The following is a 24,634-nucleotide window of genomic DNA, read 5'->3' on the forward strand; positions in this document are numbered from 1 at the left end:
TATTCCTATCACATACTAATTATGGTATATAATGTATTTGTCTGTCTTTTTATCGTCTGTCTTCCCGTACTACAGGCGGAGCTTCACGCAGCAGGAATTCTTCTCCGCTTTGCCTGTTGCAATATCCCCGGCATCTGGACACATTCCTGGCAGTCGATCAATATTTATGAATAAAGTGAAAAGCAGATCGAGTGAATCTCTGTTTCCTGCAACTGAAATAACCTAATAGAGTACACACAGCAGTGCCGAGGGGTGAGTGACTTGTTCCTGGCCGCCCGGCTGTTGAAGGAAGAGACCACACACAGAGCCCACTTCTCAGACGTTTTATTTCTGGGACCAAATTTGGGTCACGGCTGCAGAGAAGGTGGACTCTGGACCCGAGGAAGGAAGCACTGGGGAGACAGAGGTGCAGTGCAACTCTCACCCCGGTCATTATGGGAACTGTCTTCAGGATCCCACCAGAAGGACGTGTCCATCCACTGTCCGGGAAGCGGGCGGACCTTGATTCCAGGAGACTGGGGGCGGGGCCCTGGAGAGATGAACCACCTCAACATTCTGGGGAAGGAAGTGGTGCCTGGAAGGAGTGCTGGGGTCCCTGCAGGGGTGGGGACTTGCAGGGGGCGAGGGAGGCCAGAATGCCGGGTCCTAGCACGACTCATGAATTAGACTGAGTAGTGTCCTGGGTCCACTTGGAGAACCGGCAGAGGTTGGTGTAGACGCCGGGTCTGTTGGGCTGAGTGCAGGGAAGGTCCCCCCAGGACACAAGGCCCTGGAGGGAACCACTGCAGACCACGGGGCCTCCGGAATCACCCTGTGGAGGAGAGAGAGGGGCACAGAGAGGCAGCGATGTGGGGAGGTGGGGGAGGGAGTCATATAGATGAGGAAGGACCAGCGCAGCAAGAATAGAGACACAGGGGTGGGGAAAGTAGAGAGATGAGGAGACACAGACAATGACAGAGGGAGACACAGGTAAAAAGAGACACGGAGAGAGAATATTAATATTTCACCCCACGTTCACCCTTTAGAAACCCCCTTTGTCCCTCTCTACCCAACTCCCAACCTCCTTTCAGTCTGTCTCCCTCATTGTGTGTCTCTGTGCTTCCTTCTATTTCTCTCTCACTCTCCCCTCCAACCTTTGAATATTGCGTTTCTCCTACTGGACACCCCTTCCTTTCCCTGCCTCACCCTTCACCCATCCTTGACACCAATCCGCCTTGTACGTATACCTCACTTCTGCAGAGAGGCAATTCTCAGCCCCTGGGTGAGGGGTTCTCAACCTGGGCACCGCCGACATTGGGACCAGACGATTCTTTGCTACGGGAGGGTGTCCTGTGCCTTGTAAGACATTTGGCAGCACCCCTCTACCCACTACATGCTAGGAAACCCCTCCCTCCCCACCAGACAGCTGTAACGATGACGAAAAGCATCTCCAGGCATTGCCATACATGCCCTGGGGGGTCAGAATTACCCTGGGGTTGAGAATCACTCCCTTGGGCTAATTTAGGTTGCCTGTGCTTAATTCCCCATAGCTCCCCGTAATTACCCTTCTGTAATAATATTCAGCACTCTTTACTGTCATTTCTTATTTATGTTTACGCAAAATACCTACAACCTGGCTTCTTTCCCCATTATAACGCAGACGCTCTTTCCCAGGCAAAAAAAGCTTAGCTGCCCCGATCGCTAAATTTCAACTTTCTTGTGGTTTGATTTCTCTCATCATTTTTTGTTCGCCCTTGTTTGACATCCCTACAGAGTTTCTTTTGCTCGGCAGTTAGTTAACTGCTCTGAGCCTTGGCTCCTCGTCTGTAAAATAGAGTTAATAATAAAGCTTAAATGAGTAAATTGAGCTGATGCATCTGAAACACTTAAAAGAGTGTCTGGCAATTAGTTAACTGCTATTAGTGTTATAGTATTAGTATTATTGTTATTATTTCTTGCTTTTAGCGGCCACACCCAGACCACACTCTGGTATGAAAAAGCCACTCGAGGTCTAGCGAAAAAATAGCAAGGTACTACCCTTGGCTACAGAAAGGCTAAGTGGTTTACAATGTTGACATCCAAATTAGATGTGTTTTCTTCTGATAAAAACCCCTCCACCCATCCCTCTCTCCAGATGTGGGTGCTTCCAGTGTTAAGTGAGGACAGAGATTAAATTGGCAGATCTGGGGAGTTGTTGCAACTGTCACATTTGTAAGATTTGCGGGGGTGGGTGAGGTGGGTGGGGAGATTTTCCCAGCCATCAGAATGGGACTGGAGTGCTGTCTGAGCCCACAGCTTACTAAACACCAATATTACTGAAACATACATCCTGCCAGCAGAGAGCTTGTTAATTTACATTCCTCTAGACCCTTTGGGGACCTGAATACAGGGAAGGGTCCTGAGCTGTAACAGTTTAATTTCTGTCATCCTCAACAAATAAAGCTCCCATGAGAATATAAAGAAGCTCTGTACTGGGGATGAAGAAATGTTTGCTGAACATTGGGTCCCACTCATCTCTCCAGCCTCAACCCCTGTCCCCCAAACATGCTGGTTCTTTTTTTATTCTTTGAATCAGCTGAACTCCTCCCTGCCTCAGGGCCTTTGCACATGCGTTTCTTGCCCTTAACCTCTACAAGGCTGGCTCCTTTGTGTCATTCAATCTCCGCTCCGATGCCACCTCTTTGAGGCCTTCCCAATCACCCTTCCAAATACTGCCCCCCCATCACTTGCTTTCATAAAAGTATGTTTTATTTCCTGCACAGCCCTAACCACTCTCTGAAATTACCCTGTTTATGCAGTTCCCTGACAATAGGATTTTTTTTAACCTTTTTGCTATTCCAACAACTTTGTGATCAATCCTCTCTATTAAATATTTTCTTTTAAAAATACCTACCATGGGTTTCTGTTTTCCTTCTTTAAGACATTTTACTAGCATTTGTCAGAAAACTTTCATACTACAGATTTTATGGGAATGAGACACTTAAGACTGCATCTGCCTGAAATGTGCCAAAATAAATAAGACAAAACTGTGATGTATATTGTCTGAAGGGTGGCCCTTAGATGTGATATCTTTATTCAGAGCACATCCTGCCCTTCTATACAACACAGCCTTGAGCTCTCCCTTGAGACCTGTGCTAATACAGTGGCCATTAGCTATATGGGGCCCTTGAGCACTTGAAACATGGCTAGTCCAGATTGAGATATGCTGGCAGTGTAAAAATACTCACTGGCACAAACAAACCAAAAACAAACAAACAAGGAAAAAATAGAAAAAAAAGAAAAAACAAATAAAACAAAAAACAAACAAAAAAAATACACACTGGCTTTCAAAGACTTACTATGAGAATAAAAGAATGTAAAACATTCCATTTATAATTCTTTTATATTAATTACCATTTGAAATGATGGTACTTGGGATACATGGGATTAAATAGGGTATATTATTATAATAGTCAATTTCAGCTGTTTTTTACTTTTTTTACATGTAGCTACTGGAACGTTTAACATTACATGTAAGGACTTCCCTGGAGGTCCAGTGGTTAAGACTCCACGCTTCCACTGCAGGGGGCACAGGTTCGATCCCTGGTCGGGGAACTAAGATCCCACATGCCGCACAGTGGGGGGAAAAAAACCCAAATAAAATTACTCGTAAGACTCACATTATATTTTTACTGGACAGCATTACTCCAGAATATGAGCTCTGTGAGGACTGATTTGATCATCGCAGGGTCCCCAGCACATAGCAAGGTTCCGGGTTACATGGTTGGTTTCAGTGTGTATCTGCTGAATGAATGGAGAAGTCTCTAGCCTTACCCTGCAGGAGTCTCTGCCGGCCTGGTCACCAGCACACAACATAGTGTCACCTATCTGATTTGGATAGGCCGTCTTGCACCTGTCATCACTTAGCACAGTGATGTTCAGGCACTGGAGGACTCTGGGGAAGGTAGCTGTCAAACAGAGAAATGCAGAGCAGGGCCACAGTGAGCGGTGGAGGAAGATGGGAAGGGGCAGAGTGCTCAGAGACAAAGAGGGGGAGAAGGCAGACACAGGTGGGCATCGAAAGAGACCTGGACACTCACCCTGGGGACTGCTGGTTGTTTCCCAGCCAGACACCAAGCAGCTGGTCCCAGCAGATGGACAATGGGAGGAGACGCTGATGGGCCTGACATGCGGAGTCTCACGGATTCTTTTGTTCAGTTTGATGAGCATGAGGTCGCTGGAGTGGCCCGGGTGGGAACAGCCGGGGTGGGGGATGGATTTGATCCCCTGAAACAGCTGTTGCCCGGATTCATATATGCGTGACAGGCAATGGTGGCCAAGACGGATTCTGAAAACTCTGAGGAAGATGGAGCTGATCACGACCAACTCTGACCCTTATCCCCATATCCAATGTCAACCCCAACGCCAAACCTACTCGCAACCCCAATCTCACCCCTGTCCACAAATCCACCCCCAACACCATCTTTATCTTCAACCCCATGCCTATCCCTGCCCCAGTCACAACTCCAAACCCATCTCCATCCCGTCCCCCACGCTAACCCTAATCCTTTCCCCACACAGAAACCACCCACATATGCAGTCTCAACCCCAACTCTATCTAACCATGCCCAACCTCAAAGCGAACCATCTCCAACCCCACCCATAACTCTAATCCAAAGCCCATCTTCAATCCTACCTCTATTCCGAAGCCCCACCCTATCGCAATTCCATTTTTATCTCCACTCCATCCCAATCTCCACCCACCTCTAATTCTAGAGCCAAACCTAATTCTATCTTCATCCCAAACCATCAGCCTATGACCAAAACCAAATCCAACTCATTCTCGACCCCCAAACCCAACCCTAACCCTAGCCCCAATCTTTTACCCACCTCCAAATCATCAACATATGCATTCCCAACTTCAAATTCAGCCATCTCCAATCCCATTCCTGTCTCTAATCCAACACCATCTTCATCCCGTCCCATCCCACCTCCAATTCTAAAGTCAAACCAAATCACATCTCTACTCCTAACCATCCAACATTTGCATTCATAGCCCCAAATCCAATTCATCCCTAACTCCCAGCCAGTACCACAAGCCCCTCCCCAATCTAACCCCATCCCCACCCCAACTCTCCTCCCCAACTCTATTCTCTTTTTTTAAAATTTTATTTATTTATTTATTTATTATTTACGGCTGTGTTGGCTCTTCGTTTCTGTGCGAGGGCTTTCTCTAGTTGCGGCAAGCGGGGGCCACTCTTCATCGCGGTGCGCGGGCCTCTCACTATGGCGGCCTCTCTTGTTGCGGAGCACAGGCTCCAGACGCGCAGGCTCAGCAGTTGTGGCTCACGGGCCTAGTTGCTCTGCGCATGTGGGATCTTCCCAGACCAGGGCTCGAACCCGTGTCCCCTGCATTAGCAGGCAGATTCTCAACCACTGCGCCACCAGGGAAGCCCCCCAGCTCTATTCTAAATACCATCCCCAGCTCTACCCCCTCCTGCTCCCTCATCCCCGTCCCATCCCCCCCACCTCCATGCCCCACACCCCCTCAGCCCTCCTCTCGAGCCCCCCACTCCCTGCTTTCGGCAGCGGGCGGCCGTGAGCAGCCACGGCGAGTCCCCCAACACGGCCCCGCAGTAGAGCTTGTTGGGTCCCGGCAAGAGCGCACCCTGCCGCGGCCGGCTGTGCCTCTCGCAGTCGGTCCCATTCACGAGGCGGCTGCTGGTGCCGTCAGCCGCCCGGGTGTTCTCCCCGGTTCCAGGTCCCAGGTCCTGGGCGCTCCCGGAGGGCCAGACGGCAGAGGAGATGTCGCAGGAAGCAACGCCATTTGCGAGAACAGGCTCTGGGGGCAGAAAACGGGGGGGGGGGGCGGGGGGCGGGAAATGGAGCTCGGGGGCGGGGCTTGGACTCAGGGGGCGGGGCTTATAATCAAGAGGCGAGACCAGCCAGAGGACTTCTGACCTCCGAGGGGCGCTTTTGTTGCGGGGGTCGGGGGGCGGGGGCGGGCGGGCAGGGCTCTAGGGGCGGGACCTGGTTTTAAGAAGTGAGGGGTGGGGTCAAGCCTTAGCGAATGGGGTCTGGGCTAGAGTCGGCAGAGCCTGAGGTGTGGGAGGGGCTTGAAATCGACTTGGGCAGGGCCAAGGCCAGGGTCCCGCGGAGGAGTCGATCCTATAAAGAGCCCTGACTTTGGGAGAACAAGGAGGGGCTGGGTTCTAGGAGCTGTGGTCAGGACCGGAGGTGGAGCCTGGCCCAAAGGAGGAGAGCCAAAGAGGCTGGGCCTTTCTTGGTGGAGGGGCACAGCTCAAGGATCCCTGACTGTAGATTAAGTCTGGACTTGGGGTATGGATGGGGAAAAGGGGCAGAGTCAGAGCTTGTGGGCTGGGCCAGAGTTGGAGGAGCAGAACCAGGAAAAGTGCTCAGACTGGGGTGGGGCTCCCGTGGGGTGAGGGGGTGGAGAGCAGAGCTATTTTGCGAATTCTCGAACACAAATGTGCCTCCTGAATTATCCTGCTAATACCCTTCTCCCTCACACAAACCTGCAGGTAGGGGCATAGATATCCTACCGCATCACCGGGTTCCCCCATCGTCTGTTCGCGCGTTCACTTGTTTATATTCTTGCTGAGGACCCAGACAAGTGAAGCCCTTGTTGCTGTCTTCATTTATGCACACAGTCCGGGACTCCCCTGGTGGCGAAGTGGTTAAGAATCCGCCTGCTAATGCAGGGGAGACGGGTTCAATCCCTGGTCCGGGAAGATCCCACATGCCGCGGAGCAACTAAGCCCGTGCGCCACAGCTACTGAGCCTGCGCTCTAGAGCTCGCGAGCCACAACTACTGAGCCCATGCGCCGCAACTACTGAAGCCCGCGCGCCTAGAACCCGTGCTCGGCAACAAGAGAAGCCACTGCAATAAGAAGCCCGCGCACCGCCACGAAGAGTAGCCCCCGCTCGCCGCAACTAGAGAAAGCCCGTGCACAGCAACATAGACCCAACACAGCCAAAAAAAATACATAAAATAAATAAATTTATGCACACAGTCCAAGAAACAGGCACACAACGGCTGTCACAGACGTGCACACGCACAGTTACACAGGGAGACGTGCGTCGTCTCCATAGGGACAGTTACACACATAGCTCTGCCTCGTGGTACACACGCTTCCCAGGTACACACATTCGGGGGCAGCCTTACATGATCTCACTCACTCACACACAGTGTTTTAGTCACCTGTGTATATATGCCTCGTGTGCAGACAGGTAGAGACTGTCACTCACTTCTGCACACAGCATGGTGGCATGGTGACAAGGTTAGACTCAGTGGACCAAACATGACACAGGACAGGTCACCTAGCATCATCCGCCTTCACACAGCCACTGTCTCGTGGTGACAGCCTCTTCTGCACACTCAGTCTGTCACGGGAGAGATGGGCACTCCACACACACACGCAGCGCTGCACCATCACACATATAACCCCCTACAGTCACACAGTCACCTGCAGTCACCCACACGTAGACCCTCAAGCAGTCACATGTTTGCAAAGATAGCCACACATAATCTTGCACCCAACCACAATCACACAATCACAAACGGCTACCCGAAGGCACCTGGCCACACATTGTCATGGTGCCAAGCACTTGTGTCACACACAGTCCTGTCACACAGGGACAGAGACCTACAGTTATACATACACAGAGCCAAACAGCCACACACAGTAACACTCATAGCCAATGATACACACACAGCATCTTAAATGCACAAACACCCAGCCACACAATCACATCTACAGCCTCAAAGAGTAGGCACACCTGTCACAGACGGTCACTCAGTATGGGAAAAGGCACCACACACACACACACACACACACACACACGGTAGCAGTCACACAGCCACACACAATCACAAATAAAGACAGATTCACATTCACCCAGCCTTGGAGCCATAACTAGTCACACGTGTTCCCCCAGTGCCACACAGAGAGTCACCGACAGCCCCACGATGCAGTTAGCCTGCGTGCACACACTGGGATTCTGGGTACCTGTCACCCCCAGAATCAGTGCTGTGATCAGTGCACCGACCATCCGCGCCCAGGGGTCCAGCTGTAGCCAAGGTCATTGCACCTGGTGGGGGGTGGGGCGGGGAGGAAAAGAGAGTGGGGAGGCCCAGGTGATTCTGGGAACCCTTATCCCACCCCCACCTTCTTCCCTCCCCTGTTTCTCAGAGCAGAGATGGACCACGAGGACATGGCCCACCCAGAGCGCTGAGATGAGTTGAGACTCAGGGCTTATAGACTTCAGAGGAATCAACATCCAGCATCCTTCAGTCTCCGAGAGAGGATGGAGAGAGGATGGGGGATGCATCCCAGACCAGAGCCAACGCAAAGACATCTCTCCCTTCCTATGCCCCGCCCCCCAGCCCTCACCTGCCATGTCCCCCAGGTAGGGGGTGGGAACCCGCTCCCAGCTCAGTCGCAGACTCTCAGGCCCGCGCCGCCGCCGCCGCCGTCCTGCAGCCGCTTACTCCTCTGCTTCCGGCACCCGGCCTGGGTTGTAACGACCCACTGATCCCTGGGGCGCATTCCCGGGTAGTGAGGCGCCCTGCCGGGCCTTAGCAAACACTCCCCCGGCCTCCCCCCATCTCCACCTCCAGAGCACCCCCCGCCCAGTCCCGAAGGCCACTCCCTACCTCCCTGGCCCCGGGATGGGGAGGGGTCTCCGGAGGTCTGGCGTCTCACCAGCTCTGGAGCGCCCTTAGCGCAAGTGTTTTTCTGTCTTCCTTGTGCCTTCACTCATTCTGCCTCCCTCCGCCCCACTTCTCCTCATCTTTCCTTCTACCCTTCCTTCTCTCTGTGTTCCGCTTCCCTCTGAATCTTTCTGAGTCTCTCTCAGTATAAGGCGCCCACCCAGTGTCTCTTTCTGCTGTTTTTTTTTTTTTACAGCTTTATTGTGGTAAAACTGAGGTACAATAAATATACCATATTTAATGTGTACAATGTGATGAGCTTTGACCCACACACTTCCAACCATCACCCTAGTCAAGATAATGAACTATCATCCCAAAAGTTTCCTCAGGCCCCTTTATGTGTTTCTGTGATTCTCAATTCATCTCTCTTTCTCTACACCCCTGGGTCTCTCTCTGTATCTCTTCTTTTCTGTTATCTCTCTTTTCTCTGTGACACTACCCTTCTCTGTCTCCCTATTCTCTGTTTCTATCCCTGCATCATCTTCTTCTCTTTCCTCTTCTTCTCCTTCTCCTCCTCCTTCTCTCCCCCCACCCCTTTGTCACTGGCTCTGAGTATGTGTATCTTTGTGTCTTTCTCTTCCTCTATCTCCCTCACCCTCCATTTGGGCCAGGAAGACTCTGGCCACTTTGCTGAGGGACCCCCCTCAACCCCTTCTCTGCCCCTCACCCTGTGACCAGGGCCACCGGGCAGAAAGGGGCGGGGATCCAGTCTAGACCCCCCGCAGGTGCCTTACGCAGCCTACCTGGCACAGCCAGGTGTGGGTGAGATTTGGGCAGGGCCACCTGTCAATGGGGAAAGAGGCCAAGAGGCCAGGATAGGGGGTGGGTGGCTCCCGGCCTCTTGGGAAATGGGGCACTGGGTAGGGAACGCAAAAGGTGCCTCCTCCCTCCCCGGTTCCTGGGCCATCCAGGGCCGCCTCTTCTGACCTCTTATCCCTTCCAGCTCTTCTTTCTGTCTGCCCCCAACTCTATGCATCCATCTCTAACTGTGTCTCCAAGTCTCTGTCTCCGCTAGGACATAAGAGCCAAAGACTCATCTGATACCTATTTACTGAGCATGTACAGTGAGCCAGACTCAGATCTGTCTGTGAAGAAAAGTAGACAAAGATGCCTGGAGATGCTGCCTTTGCAGCGCTCACATTCCTTGAGGGCAAAAACAAAGCTGTCTTGTTCACTTCTGTAATCCAGCACCTGTTGAATGGGAGGTTTTAGAGCCCTGAGACTCGTTTCAGTGTATAGGGAAAAAAACTCAAAAACATAAAATTCTGAGGTTTGTTTTGGCTATTGCAATGAATATTTCATGCGTTAAGGTGACAAATCCAGCAGCCTACCTCTTTTAAGCCTACAGTCTTTTAAGTTTAGCTTACAAACCTTTTTATTCCAAATATGTGTTTTGATTACAGGAAGGGTTTTGTTGTTGGTTTTTGTTTTTGTTTTGCATTTTAATTTTTTTAACTGAAGTATAGTTGATTTACAAAGTTGTGTTAATTTCTGCTGTACAGCAAATCGTACCAATGTTTTCTTTTTTTATTTTTATAAGGATATGGCTGAGTCTTTTTTTTAAATTTATTTATTTTCTTTATTATTTATTTTTGGCTGCATTGGGTCTTCATTGCTGCGCATGGGCTTTCTCTGGTTTTGGCGAGCGGGGGCTACTCTTCATTGTGGTGCCCACAGTCTTCTCATTGCGGTGGTTTCTCTTGCTGCGGAGCATGGGCTCTAGGCGTGCGGGCTTCAGTAGTTGTGGCACGCGGGCTCAGTAGTTGTGGCTCGCGGGCTCTAGAGCGCAGGCTCAGTAGTTCTGGCACACGGGCTTAGTTGCTCCGCGGCATGTGGGATCTTCCCAGACCAGGGCTCGAACCCGTGTCCCCTGCACTGGCAGGCGGATTCTTAGCCACTGAGCCACCTACTGTCTTCGAGACTTTGGGCAAACCATGTTACCTCCCTGTTTGATATTATTGTTAGTATCCATTAAGGAAGATGATTTCCTCTCAGTTGACTGAAGTTGATTTTGGTCTGGACATTCATGGATTGGGTTCTTCCTGGTGATCCCAGTGAATTTCATGTCCCTATTTATTGTTCATAACTTCTAAAAGGGGTTGGTCAAGGTGGGCCCGGGGCCATCACGTGACTTAATATTTTCATGTACTCATAAAAAGTCAATTACTCCCTCCCATCGCAAAAATTTCACCTCTGGTAAATTTCACCTTGATAAAATTTCACCTTTCTTTGGTTCTTGAGACATCTAAGTGTGCTTTTTCTCAAATCTAAAGATCCTTAGAATCGAGACATACTGTTCTTTTCATATATTGCCTCTGTCTTTGGACCACATAACTCTTCTATCATAAAATGACACATGACTGACTTTGAATATCTCCTACGGTGTGGCCGCTCTGTGTAACAATTTCCAACGTCATTCTACTCTATGCTGGGCAAACATAAGGTTGCGATAAATGTTTGTGAAGCAAATGGACCATTGTGTCTGATTCTCCCTCTGTTCCTAAATATTTCTCTGCTCGAAACTTCAGCTCCCACGTTGGACCCTCTTTTCCCTTTCTCTGGGGAGCCACTTACCATCCCATTCGTCTTCCTGGGAGGATGCCTGGCTTAGATGTCGTTTTGTCTTTCTTGGAGATGGTGCAGCGGGGGGTCGAGAGAGGAAGGCCTCTCTGAGGACAGGGACAGACCTGGGGCTTGGGGATAGGGGAGCGTGCATCAGTGTGGGGTCACGCGCGGCGCGTGTGGGTGGAAGAACCCCAGAAAGCGTGTAGAAGCCTGGGTCCTCACTCAGTTCTGCCTGTCTGCCCCCCTCATTTCGGGGAAGGCCTCCAGTCTCTACACCTCCCTGCCCATCCCCCTCTCCTCAAATGGACTGCAATGAAATCTTTCAGATACCCACATCTGACCCTGTCCTTCCTTTTCTCAAGGCCCTCAGGATCAAGGTCAAGTTCTTCTGCCTTGCACTCAGGGCCCAGCACCATCTTCCAGTGACCTACTTTCCCAGCCACGTCACCCATTTCTCTGGCCTCAAACCCCAGCCCCCACCAACCTGGATGATTTGCCATCTCTGGAACACACCAGGTGTTCTCACACTCCCAGACTTTTCTGCAGGTCATTAGCATCTTGAGTATGTCACCCACCCAAACTTCTTCTCCACACGGTGAACTCATATACAGCCTCCCTCTCCAGCTCTCCCAGCCCCAGCCCCTGCTCAGCCCTCATCTTCTCTCCCTGCACCATCACTTCTACTCCTCCCTGGCCTCTGGTCTCTCCTTTCTGGTCCATCCTGCACATGGCCCCAGAGCTGCTTCAGCTCACATCCCTTCCATGGCTCCCCACTGCCCTCAGGAGAAGCCCTAGCCTCTCAACCTGGGGTCTGAGGTCTTTGGGGATCTGGTCCCTGCTCTCTTTATCTCCCATCACTCTTACCCACACACAGTGGCCTCCCAGCCCTCTCATCTCCCTGCTTTTGCTGCTATAAGGGGAGTTTAGTGGAGAAAGCCACCCCTCAGGGCTAGCTAGGTGGAGGAGACAAGGATGTCTTCCCAGGGAGGAGAAAAATCAAGTTGGGCTGTAAAAGGGAACTAAGGATATCTGGGCTTCAGAGAGGCAGAGGTGGGATAAAAGCAGAAAGTACCACTGATAATAAAATTCACTCTTTATTGTTCACACAGGTGTGCCAGGCACTGCTGTATGTGTTTCACATGTTTACAGCCTTGAATCTCCCCAACAACATAGCCACCGCCTTATGAGGGATATACGATTATTATCCTTATTTTAGAGATGAGAAAATCTACACACTGAAGGAAGGCACTTCCCGCGGTTGCATGGCTAAGCAAGTGGGGGAGCTGGGAGCCCAACTCAGGTTTGGCCAGACTTGGGACCACTTCTCTGTAGGAAGAAGTCGAGCCCATGGAATAATTGGGGAGGGAGAGATGCTTGGAAGGGATTTTCCTGTATTCTCTTAGTGGCAGGGTTGAGACCTTAGCTGGTTTTCCCATCACTCCTAGTGATGCAAGGATGGGGCTGGGGTAAAATCAGGGAGGATTTGTGCTGTGGTGTCACCGCTTTTATTAAGCATTAAGGGTCGGGTCTGGGCAGGTGGGGGGAAGGTCAAGAGGTGGAGGTCACACATCAGGATCAGTTGGCCTGAATGGTTTTTCGGATCCAGTGGCCGTATCTGCAGACGTCGGTGTAGACGCCTGGCTTCTCCTTGGATCCGCAGGGGATGTTACCCCATGACACAAGGCCTCGGAGACGGTCGCCACACACTAACGGACCCCCAGAATCACCCTGTGGTTAAAGAGGGAGAGAGTCAGATACAGACTCGCGGAGAAAGAAAGACAGACAGAAGGAGACACAGAGACATGTAGAGAGGGGGAGAGACACTCAGAGATGGAGAGAAAGACACACATACAGAGAGAGACAGACAGACAGACACAAAGTCACAGAGAGGGAAATAGAAGAGACTGAGGGAGACTCAGCAACACAGAGATCTCTAAAGAGAGGACAGATGGTCTCAGAAATGGGGCTCACCTGCCTGCCCTTTCTTTGCATCCAACTCACTGTGTATCACTTTTCTCTATCTTTGTCTCTTTCTCCCTCTTGGCTGGTCTCTGTAGATCCTTCAGTGTACAGGGTTCAGTTTTAGCATCAAAGGGAGAAATCCAATGGACGACGGTGGCAGAAACCCAAGTTAAAAGTATTTGGGAGTGGGGATGGAGGCCTTTCTCTCCCCAGCTATGGTCCCCCTTCTGCACAGTGTGGCTATTTCCAAGCAGAACCTGTGGGGATTCTGTTGCAGCAGGGACAGTCTCCTGGTACCATCTGCCTCCCTACTGTGTCTCTGTGGTTCTTGATCTCTTCATCTCCATCCTTGTCTCTGCTGACTGGCTCTTTATCTCTGCCTGTCCCTGATTGTGTTTCTGTGTATCAAATTGAGTCTCTCTCCCTTATCATGCCTCTGATTTTCACCCAGCCTGTCTCTGTAAAGCTCTAGTTTGGTCTGTGTATCGGTCTTTTCCTGCCCATCTCTGTCCTTGGCTATGTAACGGGTGGGTCCTGGCGTCCTCACCTGGCAGGAATCCTTCCCGTGCTTCTCATCCCCGGCACACACCATGTTTGGGGTGATCTGGCCAGGGTAGGCGCGGTCACACTCCTCATGGGGCACCAGGTGGAGGTATGCACACTGGAGGATGTTAGGGAAATCACCTGCAAAGAGAGATGGGCCAGGACCACTTCACAACCCACCCTTCCCATTGACCCTCCAACACCTATAAATCCTCCCTCCCCTATTGGTCCCTATTTCCCAGTGGTTCCCTTTTTCCTATTTGTCGCTAGTTCTCAAAACCCACTTCCATTGCCTGACTCCTGATTGGTCCCTCTTTCCATCAGTCTTCCCTCACATTGGCCTGTCTTCCTCACTAATTACCCCTTCTCTACCGGTCCTCATTTCCTATTGGTTTTTCCTTCTCTTAGTTCCCGCCTTTGCTTGTCTCTCTTCCATTGGTCCCCACCTTCTTCAGTAGTTCAGCTGACCTCTAGACTCTCTTCCTCTATTAGTCTCTCCTCTGTTATAGCCCGTCCTCCTTCATTGGACCCTTCTTGCCCATTGGCTCATCCTGATTGGTCACCACTTGACTTTTGGTCTTTCCTAACTGGTCCCTTCTTTCCCCATTGGTTCTCCCTTCTATTGGCCCTTCATCCAAAGGTCTACTCCCTCCTTGCTTCTTTCCTAAATGGCCTCATCCCCACCCCCACCCCCCAATTGGTTCTCCCTTACTTTTTTGGCCCTTCACTCACAGGCCTACCCTCAATGGTTCCTGCTGATCTATTGGACTTGTTTCTTCCTCTGGTCTTTCTTCTAGTGACCCCTCTTGACCACTGACTCTTCTCAATTGACCCCTCCCCCATTAGCTTTCTCTACACTGTTCGCTTTCTCAGTTCACATCCTTCAGCTGGCTCCCCTGCTTCTTGCATTAGTCCCTCCTCCATTTATCCTTTTTTGATCATCAGTGCATCCTGATTGGTCCCTTTTGACAACTGGCCCCCTTCCTGATTAGTATCTCCACAGTGACCCTCCCTCCTCCTTGACCCTTCATCTTATGGCCCACATCTCCATACCTTTCACCTGTTGGTCTACTTTCTCCATTGGCTGTTCACTCATTGGCCCAACTCCCATATTTGCCCTCCCTCCCCGTTGAACTTTCACCCACTGATACACTACCCCATTGATTCTCACCATTAACCCACCTCCCCATGACCCATCACCCATTGATGATGGGTCACCTGCATCATTCTCCCCCTACTGACCATCTGCCATCTTGCCCCAGCCTAGGATGTGGCAGCTGGTGTGGTTGGATGAGCAGTCTCTTTCCAGGGACAGGGGCTGTATGTGTGCAGAGAATTTGGCTGGACGTGACAGGCGCAACAGCATGATGTCCTGGTCATGGGTGGCGGCGTTGTAGCCAGGGTGGACCACAGTCCAGACAACAGAGCTCTCCTCCTGGAAACTCTCCCTTTGCTGAAGGTTGTGCTTCCCCAGGTAGACTTGAAGATTCCTGGGAAAAAGAAAGGCTGGGTCTCACCTGGAGCCCTTGGGCTGCAGCTGAGACTCCAGAGGGGGCTACGGTGGGAGGTGGGGTAGCCTGGTACACCATGAACCATCCGGTCTTCTCCCCTCACAGTCTTCCCAGCTCAGTAAATGACAACTCCATCCTTCCAGAATAACCCGGAGACTATTCTTGACTCTTTATTTCTTGACTCACCTCCCAGCTGTCCAGAAATCCTTTTGTCTCTCCAAAACATATCCAGAATCTGACCCACCATAATCTCTTACATGGACTACAGTCCCACTGGACTCCTGGCTTCTACCTTTGCCCCTCTATAGTCTGTCCTCCACAAAGCAGTCAGAGCTATTTTAACAATATAAGCCAGCTTTGTCCCTCCTGTGCTCAGAACCCTCCTGTGACTCCCATCTTGCTCAGAATAAAGGCCAAAGTTCTCACTGTGGCCTACAAGGTTCTGCACAATCCGTCCCCATCACCTGTCAGTTATCTCCCACTCTCTCCCTTCTCCTTCTGTTCCAGCCACACCGGCTTCCCTGCCTTTCCTTGAACACAATAGTCATCCTCTCACCCCAGGGCCTTTGCACTGGCTGTTCTCTCTGCCAGCAACTCTTTCCCCCAGATATCTGCATGCCTCCCTCCCTCACCTCCTTCAAATGTCACCTTCTCAGTGAGGCCTTCCCTGGAGACCCAATTAAAATGCAAGTATCCACCTCAACAGGCAAGTCCTAGCTCCCTCTCCTGATTTCCTTTCCACCAGAGAACCTAACATCACCATCTGACACACTATATATGTATTGTTAAATATTTACTTGTTTTACTGTCTCTCCCTCTGCCACAGCCGTGCTATTCGATAGAAGTTTCTGTAATGATGGAAATATTCTCTATCTGCACTGTTTGAAACAGTGACCACTGGCCACAGGCAGCTACTGAGCCCTTGAAGTGTGGCTAGTGGATGTGGAAATTCGTTTCATTTTTATTCATGTAAATTGAATTGGCCATATGTGGCTAGTGGCTACTGCATTAGACGGCACAGCTCTAGAATATCAAGATGGGATTTTTGTTTTCGTCAGATACATCCCCCTCGGTGCCTAGACCAGTGTCTGGCATATGATAGGTGTTCAATAAATATTTGTGAAATGGATCAAAACATTACTCCCTTGCTCAGAAACTTTCCATAGCTCCCCATTACCCTCAGAATAAAGCCCAAGTGCCTTATCCCACTATCCTCTGACCCTCAGTGAACCAGTAACTTTCTTTGCTTAGAACTCTTCGGATTGTTCCCACTTCTTGTGTCCTTGCATTTCCTCTGCCCTGGATGCTCTGCCCTCTTCTTCATTTGGCTACCCTGTCTCATTTTCCATGCCTCAGTTTGAATTTCATCTCATCAGAAAGTCCTTCCTGACACCTTCTTCCATCTAAAGCAGGTACCTCTCTTCTTTTCTCTCATGGAGCCATCCCTGTTTTTGTGCCTTCATTGGACTTAGAGTAATTTGTAATTGTATGGTTTTTCGAGGATTCTATAACTGTCTTCCTGCACCTTTCTGCTCCTGTGTTCCCGAGGGCAGAGACTCTGGGTAGCTCCCCCTCTCAGTCTTTGCTGAATTCCCACTGCCCAGCTCAAATCTGGCTCTTAGTGGGTGCTCTTGATCAATGTGGGCTGAATGAATGAATGAGGATGGTGGGAGTGATGCCAGGTTTACCAGCACTTGGGGGAGACCACCGTGGGGGGTCCTTGTGTCCATGACCCTGCAAGGTGAGACCCCGGTTGGGGTCTCTCCCCGCTTCCACTGGGATATGGCATCTGTTGCTTTGTCACTTGCTACTTCTCTGAGCTTCAGTTTCCTCAGAAGCAAAGAGTCCCTTATTGTGGGGGATTCCAGGAGAGGTATAGAAACTGCCTACCTGGGTACGTGACCCATAGTTAGCGTTGAAAAAAATGGTGGCTGTTGTTCACCAAACTAGTGTTTATTAGTGCCCTGAGGACTAGTCCTGGGTCCTCTATGGTCCTCTATCTATGTCCACTCTTTGGATGATCTCATCCCATCCTGTCGCTTTAAATACCACCTGTTTGTGGTATTTAAAGCCCTAATGTTTACCTCCATCTCTGACCTCTCCCCTGAGCGCCAGCAGCCAACCCGGCATCCTTCTCGAACATCAAAACAGCCAGTTGTTCAAGTCCCATCCCCGGAAGTCAGCCCTGCTTGTTCTCTTTCTCTCCCATTCCACACCACCAAGTCCTGCTGACTCAGCCTCAGAACCCCTCCCCAGGTTTTCAACTTCCCTCCACCCCCAAGGTCACCATCCTGGTCCATCTCAGGACCATGGCAACGGCCTCCACAGGCATGCCTTCATCTCACGCCCAGTTCACTTTCCAGAGTGCTCCTAAAAATGTAAATCAGGTCATGCTGCTTCCCTGATTAAAACTCTATGTGGCTTCCCCCAGCACTTAGAATTAAATCCATCGGTCCCTACAGGGCCCTGTAGAAGGCCAGTTCATCAAAGCAGCAGTTTTGCTTGTTTTCTTCACTGCGATATCCCCAGGGCCCCAAACACTGCCTGACACATATTTAGTAATCAATTAAATACTGGCCAGTTGAACCTGCTTATCAGATGGCCTCATGATGGGACAGGGGGATGTGCGAAGTCTGCAAGACTCCCGCAGGGTCTAATCGCAACCACTCCTCGTTCACAGCGTGGAGACTCACGGTTTTTTGCAGTGGGCAGCGGTGAGGACCCACAGTGGATGAATGACGACCCCCCCACAGAGCAAGTGGCCTGAGGTGTAAAGGGCAGCTTGGTAGGGGTGAGACGTCTGCTCACAGGGTCCACCGTGCAGCACCTTATTCTGTTCCTCTGTCTGGGCTGAGGGAGGGAGGGTCTGAGTCAGAGAGAAGGTCTGGAGACATCAGGCACCTCCCCCAAGGTGAACCTCATTGCCGTCTTAATCATCAAGATCATCTCCATCCCCATGCCCCAAACCAGCCCCTTCCTCAAACTCTTCCTCAAACCCACCCCTTCTTCATCTCAATCCCCATCCCCAATGCCAAATCCATCCCTAAGCGTTCTTATCTTTAAACCCACCTCCAACCAATTTCCCCATCTCTAACCCCATCTCCCAAACCAACCTCATCCTCAAACCCTTCCCCATCTTCAAGACCACCTCCCACCCCTTCCCCATCTGCATCCCTCATCCCTAATTTAACCCCTGTGTCTTCCTCATTTTAAACCCAGCCCCCCTCCATCCTCATGTGTATCCCCATCCCAGGTCCAACCTCTTCCCCATCAACAACCCCCACCCCATGCCCAAACCGCCCCCTCCCCCTCCCTTTTCTGCCTACCTGCAGCGACCAGAACCAGTGTTACAATCAGCGTCTTCATGGCCATTCCTGAGAGGGGAAGCCAAATGCTCCATCAGTCCCAGCCTCAGACTTCACCCAGACCCCTCCCTCTTCTCCCTCCTCATCCTCCCCTTCCTGCCCTGCTCTCCTGACCCTCGACTTCTGTCTTTCCCATTCAGCCTCTTGATTTCTTGTCTCCCCGACCCATGTCTTCCATCTGAGGGTCCCACCCAGAACCACGAACTGCTCACCGTGCACTTCACATTATTTTTCTATTCTCGGCTCTAGTTTGCCTGCTTAGTAACAGGAGGAGGGAGGGCCCCTGACATTCTTCCCTCTCCATGGGATTTCTCCTCCTCCCCTTGGCTCTGTGCTTACCTGTTGCTCAACCCCACACCTGTAGGTTCTGGTGGGAGGTGTGATCTTACCTGCTGGGGGCCGGCTGCCTGGGGGTCGACTCTTGGGTTGGGGGCAGGGACAGTACGTGTCACAGGCAGACAGAAAGGGAGACAGACAGAGAGTCAGAAATGCAGGGAACCGCGGGGAGAGAAGTGACGCTGAAAACAGAGACGATGCCTCAGAGTCAGAGACGGAGGGCAGAAAGCAGAGAATGTAGGCCTGGCAGACAGACACCCTGAGCTCCCTGGCCCCCCTGGAAGAGGCTGGTCCTGTCCTCAGATGCTCCTGGTGTTTCCTTTTAACCTCTGCCTCCCCAGGTCCCCGAGGCAGGAGGGGGACCCACCCTTTTCCTCCTCACCCAGGCCTCCCACGCATATTCCTCCCACCCTCCCACAGCTCTGCTCCTGATGACCTCCCTGACCTCGGCTTCCAGGGAGGGCAGTGCAGGTCCCTGAGCGCACTGGGGGCCTGGATTCCCAGGTCTGAAGGAGGAGGGGGCTGGGGGCTGAGTATTCTGGACCTTCAAGGAGAAAGGAGCTGGGAGTCTGCACACCTGGATCTAAAGGAAGGAAGGGCAGGAGCTTGTTCTCCTCAGTTCCTAGACTTCTAGGTCCTTGAGCAAGAAAGGATCTGAGGGGCTTCCCTGGTGGCACAGTGGTTAAGAATTCGCCTGCCAATGCAGGGTACACGGGTTTGAGCCCTGGTCCGGGAAGATCCCACATGCCGCGGAGCAACTAAGCCCATGTGCCACAACTACTGAGCCTGCGCCCTAGAGCCCGTGAGCTACAACTACTGAGCCCGCGTGCTACAACTATTGAAGCCCGCGCGCCTAGAGCCTGTGCTCCGCAACAAGAGAAGCCACCGCAATGAGAAGCCCGCGCACCGCAACGAAGAGTAACCCTCGCTCGCTGCAACTAGAGAAACCCCGCGGGCAGTAACAAAGACCCAGTGCAACCAAAAAATAAATAAATAAAAATAAATTAATTAATTAAAAAAAAAAAAAGAAAGAAAGGATCTGAGGACCCGAATGCCTGCGTCCCAGGCAAACACACAGTATCCCCTGTCCTCCTGGACTCCCACCTCTTCTGTGAGCGCTCTGGGGCCTGCAGGCTGTCACTCCTGGGTTCAACACCCTTGGGCACTGGGAACCAGGCCCCACGGGTTTAGTGGGGTTGGGGTGATTCACGCACCTGCCTGTAACTCCCTCTGTGGGTGCTGGAGAAACTCAGTGTCCTCGCAAGACAGAGCAAAACCAGCCAGGAAGAAAGCGTGTGTCACCAAGCTGGTACCCGCCCCTGCCCCAGGCTGTGGTGCAGACCCAGGCACTGCGGTGGGGGTGGGGGGGCGGGAAAGAGCCTTCGAACAATCAGGCTTTGTCTGCCCCCAGCACCCAGTGCCATGCTCCTGTCAGTTCCATTTCTCAAGCTCTCTTCCGGGCAGGTGGGCAGGCAGCTGCATCAATAGCTTCCCTTTATCTATCTGACAGTCCTGTTGCTGTCCTTTGATTGTCCGCCCACCTTTGCCCGGATATCAGGACTCTTGACCCTCCTGGTCCCCCTCCTCCAAGTCTCTTGCCGTCCAGCTCTCTCCCTGGCCATGGCAGGGGGTGCCTCTGTGTCTGTCTCTGTTTGTGTCTCTCCACCCCTCTGCCTCTTTCTCCATAGTTTTCTCTGTATCTCTGTCTTTCTCCTTGATTTTCCAAGTCTCTGTTGACACTCTCTAAATCTCTCTTCTTACCTCTCCTAGGTTCCACCTGCGTTTCCAGGAGAAGCATGTGTATGCACAGAGGGGAGTTGGCTCCTGCAGAAGGGATGGCATGGGAGAGCGCAGCGGGGAAGCTAGTGGGACCCAGGAGGATTTCAGGACTTGTTGATGAGATTTAATGTGTGCAGAGAGACATAGAAATAAACAGGAATGCAGGAAAAGTGTGATGAGAAACGGGGGTCCAGGAAGCTATGGGGGGATCCAGGGAGATTTGAAGAGGTGTCTTTAAACTTGGGCTTTTTAGTCAGGAGGAGAGAGGTAGTTAAAGGGTCTGGTGCATGCAGGGAAATGGCAGACTGACATGAGCTGGAGGAATGGGTGTACGTGCGGCCGCCTGGAGGGAAATGGGTGTGATGATCACAGGGACGGGCAAGATGGAAAATGGAAGCTTTTGGGAAAGTCATTGGGTAATAAGTACAACTGATATGAATAATGTCCACCTCAGCACGAACTTGGGCCTGGCGCTATGGGTAGCATTTAATTATTGCATTAAATCTAATTGTTACCACCTTTGCTTGTTCCCTGTCACTCCTGGGATGAAAACCAGTTTGGCATTTGATATATTCTCTGGGGCTGCTCCCGTTGCCCCCCAGTTTCCCCCAGGCCCTTCTCACTCATCTTCCCACTGAACTCAGCATCTTCTTCTCAGGACCCACCATCCTCCCAGGTACCAGGTTGGACCTCTCATGGCCCATTGATCCCCAAGCCCTATCCCACTGCCTCCTCTCTCCGTGTGGTCCCTTCTCTCCATCCCTATGTCCCTGGTCCCAGCTCAGACCTGCTTCTCTCCCACCTGAACCATTACCCCAAACTCTCCCCCTTCTCTGTATCCTTCACTTGACCTCAGAGGCGTCTTCCTGTGTCAGAGCTGACATTGCCTCTGTCTGGCTCACAGCCCTGGCCTGGGTCCCCCAGCATCTCCAGGACAAAGTCCCAGCCCTTCAGCATCCAGAGCAGCACTGGCCAAAAGAAATATAATGCCAGGTACACATGCACTTTTTTAAAAAATAAATTTATTTATTTTTGGCTGCATTGGGTCTTCATTGCTGCCCGCGGGCTTTCTTTAACTGCGGGGAGCGGGAGCTACTCTTCACTGTGGTGCACAGGCTTCTCACTGCGGTGGCTTCTCTTGTTGCGGAGCATGGGCTCTAGGTGCTTGGGCTTCAGTAGTTGTGGCTCGCGGGCTCTAGAGCGCAGGCTCAGTAGTTGTGGCGCACGGGCTTTGTTGCTCCGCAGCATGTGGGATCTTCCCGGACCAGGGCTGGAACCCATGTCCCCTGCATTGGCAGGCGGATTCTTAACCACCGTGCCAGGGAAGTCCCCACATGCAGTTTTAAATTTTCTAGTAGCCACAATTTTTTAAAAAAGTAAAAAAAACAAAAACAAAAACAAAAAAACCCCCCAAAAACAAGAGTTCATTTTAAAATCTCATTCAGCCCAATACATCCAAAACAATATTATTCCAATGTGAAATCAAAATACAGTTTTATTTTTTATTTTTAAAGATTTATTATTTATTTATTTTATGTATTTTGGCTGCGTTGGGTCTTAGCTGCAGCACACGGGATCTTCACTGAGGCATGCAGGATCTTTCGTTGCGGCACTCGGGCTCTTCGTTTTGGTGCGCGGGCTTCTCTCTAGTTGTGGCGCCCGGGCTCCAGGTCGCATAGGCTCTGTAATTGTGGTGCGCGGGTTCCAGAGCGCGTGGGGTCTGTAGTTTGCAGCACAGGGCCTCTTGTTGAGGCGCGCGAGCTCAGTAGTTGTGGCCCATGGGCTCAGTTGCCCCGAGGCATGTGGGATACTAGCTCCCTGACCAGAGATCGAACCCACATTCCCTGCATTGCAAGGCGGACTCTTTACCACTGGACCACTAAGGAAGTCCCCAAAATACAGTTTGAAAGAGGTGGGTTGCTTTCTTATTTTTTGCATGAGAAGTGTTTGGAATCCGATGTATCTTTTACACTTACAGCACAACTCGGAGCTGCCACAGTTCACAAGTCAGGAGCCCCCAAGGCGAGTGGCTGCCATATTCTCAGTGCAGCTCCGCCCACTTGTCTATAGGCTGACCTAGTGCATCTGTGATGTTTTGTTATTTTTAAAATTTTTAGGTTGAATATGGATTTGGGGTGGCTTGCTGGAGAGAGGGGAAGTTGATGGAGCTTCATGAGGGTGGTGGCCAAATACTCTTGACACTCCTTAAACTTGACACAGATCCAGAGGCGGGAGGGGCTGGGGGCGGGGACTCTGGGTCTGAGGGAGGAGGGGCTGGGGGCGGGGACTCTGGGTCTGAGGGAGGAGGGGCTGGGGACCTGGACTCTGGGTCTGAGGGGGGAGGGGACTTAGCTTCCTGTGCACAGGGACACCAGAGGAAGTTAAGAAATTCCACGGTGGCTACAGAATTCCTGCAATATGAAGAAGGGTGGGAGAATAGGAGGCTAGGAGAGAGGGGAAGATGGTGGAGCTTCAACAAGAGGAGAATGTTGACCAGTCGAGAATTCTGGGGGAGAAACTGGAAAGACAGGTAGGAGAGGTGAGTCCTGGGCGTCAGAGAGGCTCCTCTGTCAGCACCTTCTCAGGTTTGACTGCCCGGGAGACTTGGATGGCAGGAGCAGGGCAGTGGCCAGGCTGAGTCACTGGGACAACTACCTCCACCCTTTCTGAGGCCCCTTCCCTGCCTTCTTGAGGACAGGAGACCACCTACCTGGGGTCCCAGCCCCCAGCCTCCCCTGGGCCTCCCCTGGCATCCAGGAGGCTGGGGGCTCACTTTTGGCGGGCCCCTGTGGGACGCAGGTGTCCTGTCTTCCTGCCAGTCCTATACTTCCCCCAAACCTTCTCCTAGTTTGTCACCTGTGAAATGCCCAGAAACACTTTCACACCCCTTTCCACCCTGAAGAAGTAGACATATCCTCTCCTCCCTCCCTTTTACTCTCTTTACCTTCCCTTTCCCTCTTTCTCTTCTCCATTTTACCGATGAGGAAGACTGAGACCCAGAAAATGGAGAAAAATATGCCACTGGGCAGGGAGGCAAGGCAAGGGACCAAAAATCAGATACATTTTTCTTTCCTGTCTTCCTCTCTAAGGGTCTCCTCTCCTTCACCTTAGATCTCCAGAGCTTTTCCACTGTTTTTTTTTTTTTCAGGTTATAGAAGTGCATACCCACAGAAAAGTAAATGGAAGGAAGCAGGCTAGTTTCCCATGACTACCACTGTATGCAGTTTGGTACACATGATTTCAGGTTTTATTCTGTGAATATTTTCATTTTACATAGCAAGGATCACATACGCATATATTTCTGTATCTTCCTCTTTTCATTTAACATCACATAGCATAAACATCCTTGCATAACACTAACAATCCTGCATAATTATTATCCTTAACAGCTTCATAATATCCTTGTCTCAAGCTAGCCTATTGTTTACTTAAACACTCCACTGACTCTGGGCATATTCAGTGTTTCCACTGTTTTGCTATGATAAATATTGTTGTGATAAATGCAAACCTTGCTCCACATTTTGGATTTTTATTTTTAGTAGTATCTTCCTAGAACTAGAATTACTGGGTCAAAGGTGGAGAACAAGGGTCCTGATTCACATTGCCAAATCAACTTCCATAAAAATCGTATGAATTTACAGTTTCAGTGGCCGAGAGTGCTGGTCTCACTACCTCTTTACCAGCACTGAGGTTTTTGTGTTTCTTGTTTTGGTTTTAAGTCCCTGCTGATTTGATTGACTTACACACATGGCGTATTGTTGAGGTTTTGATATGTCTTTGAGGAAAAGTCAAGTCAAGTGTGACTGTAGACCATCGATGTCCTTATATCTGTGAATTTCTTGTTCAGGGTGTAGGGATGGAGAGATGGGAGTATGGAGAGA

At 51.1% G+C, this 24,634-nt stretch overlaps 2 protein-coding genes across 6 annotated transcripts; both read right to left on the minus strand.

The window, feature by feature from the left end:
- Positions 1-308: 308 nt before the first annotated feature.
- On the minus strand, positions 309-8,528 carry KLK5 (kallikrein related peptidase 5). Its single transcript, XM_057533735.1, has 5 exons — positions 8,427-8,528; positions 5,501-5,975; positions 4,059-4,313; positions 3,793-3,926; positions 309-811 (listed from the first exon to the last, which is right to left on the minus strand). The coding sequence occupies exons 1-5, from the start codon at positions 8,526-8,528 to the stop codon at positions 656-658; spliced, it is 1,122 nt and encodes a 373-aa protein (XP_057389718.1). The 3' UTR covers positions 309-655.
- A 3,824-nt stretch (positions 8,529-12,352) lies between these two features.
- On the minus strand, positions 12,353-20,280 carry KLK6 (kallikrein related peptidase 6). 5 transcript variants are annotated; one of them, XM_007179910.2, is made up of 7 exons: positions 20,189-20,280; positions 19,028-19,058; positions 18,600-18,647; positions 17,967-18,123; positions 15,005-15,252; positions 13,767-13,903; positions 12,353-12,985 (listed from the first exon to the last, which is right to left on the minus strand). In XM_007179910.2, exons 3-7 carry the CDS (start codon positions 18,643-18,645, stop codon positions 12,833-12,835), a joined length of 741 nt encoding a protein of 246 aa, XP_007179972.1. In that variant the 5' UTR covers positions 18,646-18,647; positions 19,028-19,058; positions 20,189-20,280; the 3' UTR covers positions 12,353-12,832. The 5 variants fall into 5 exon arrangements, with proteins under 5 accessions (XP_007179972.1, XP_007179971.1, XP_007179973.1 ...); XM_007179909.2 differs by having other exon boundaries at positions 19,028-19,156; positions 20,189-20,273; XM_007179911.2 differs by lacking the exon at positions 20,189-20,280 and adding an exon at positions 20,079-20,179.
- Between the last annotated feature and the right edge of the window lie 4,354 nt (positions 20,281-24,634).

Source organism: Balaenoptera acutorostrata, chromosome 19 (assembly GCF_949987535.1).
Source record: "Balaenoptera acutorostrata chromosome 19, mBalAcu1.1, whole genome shotgun sequence".
In the NCBI taxonomy this organism is placed as follows: domain Eukaryota; kingdom Metazoa; phylum Chordata; class Mammalia; order Artiodactyla; family Balaenopteridae; genus Balaenoptera; species Balaenoptera acutorostrata.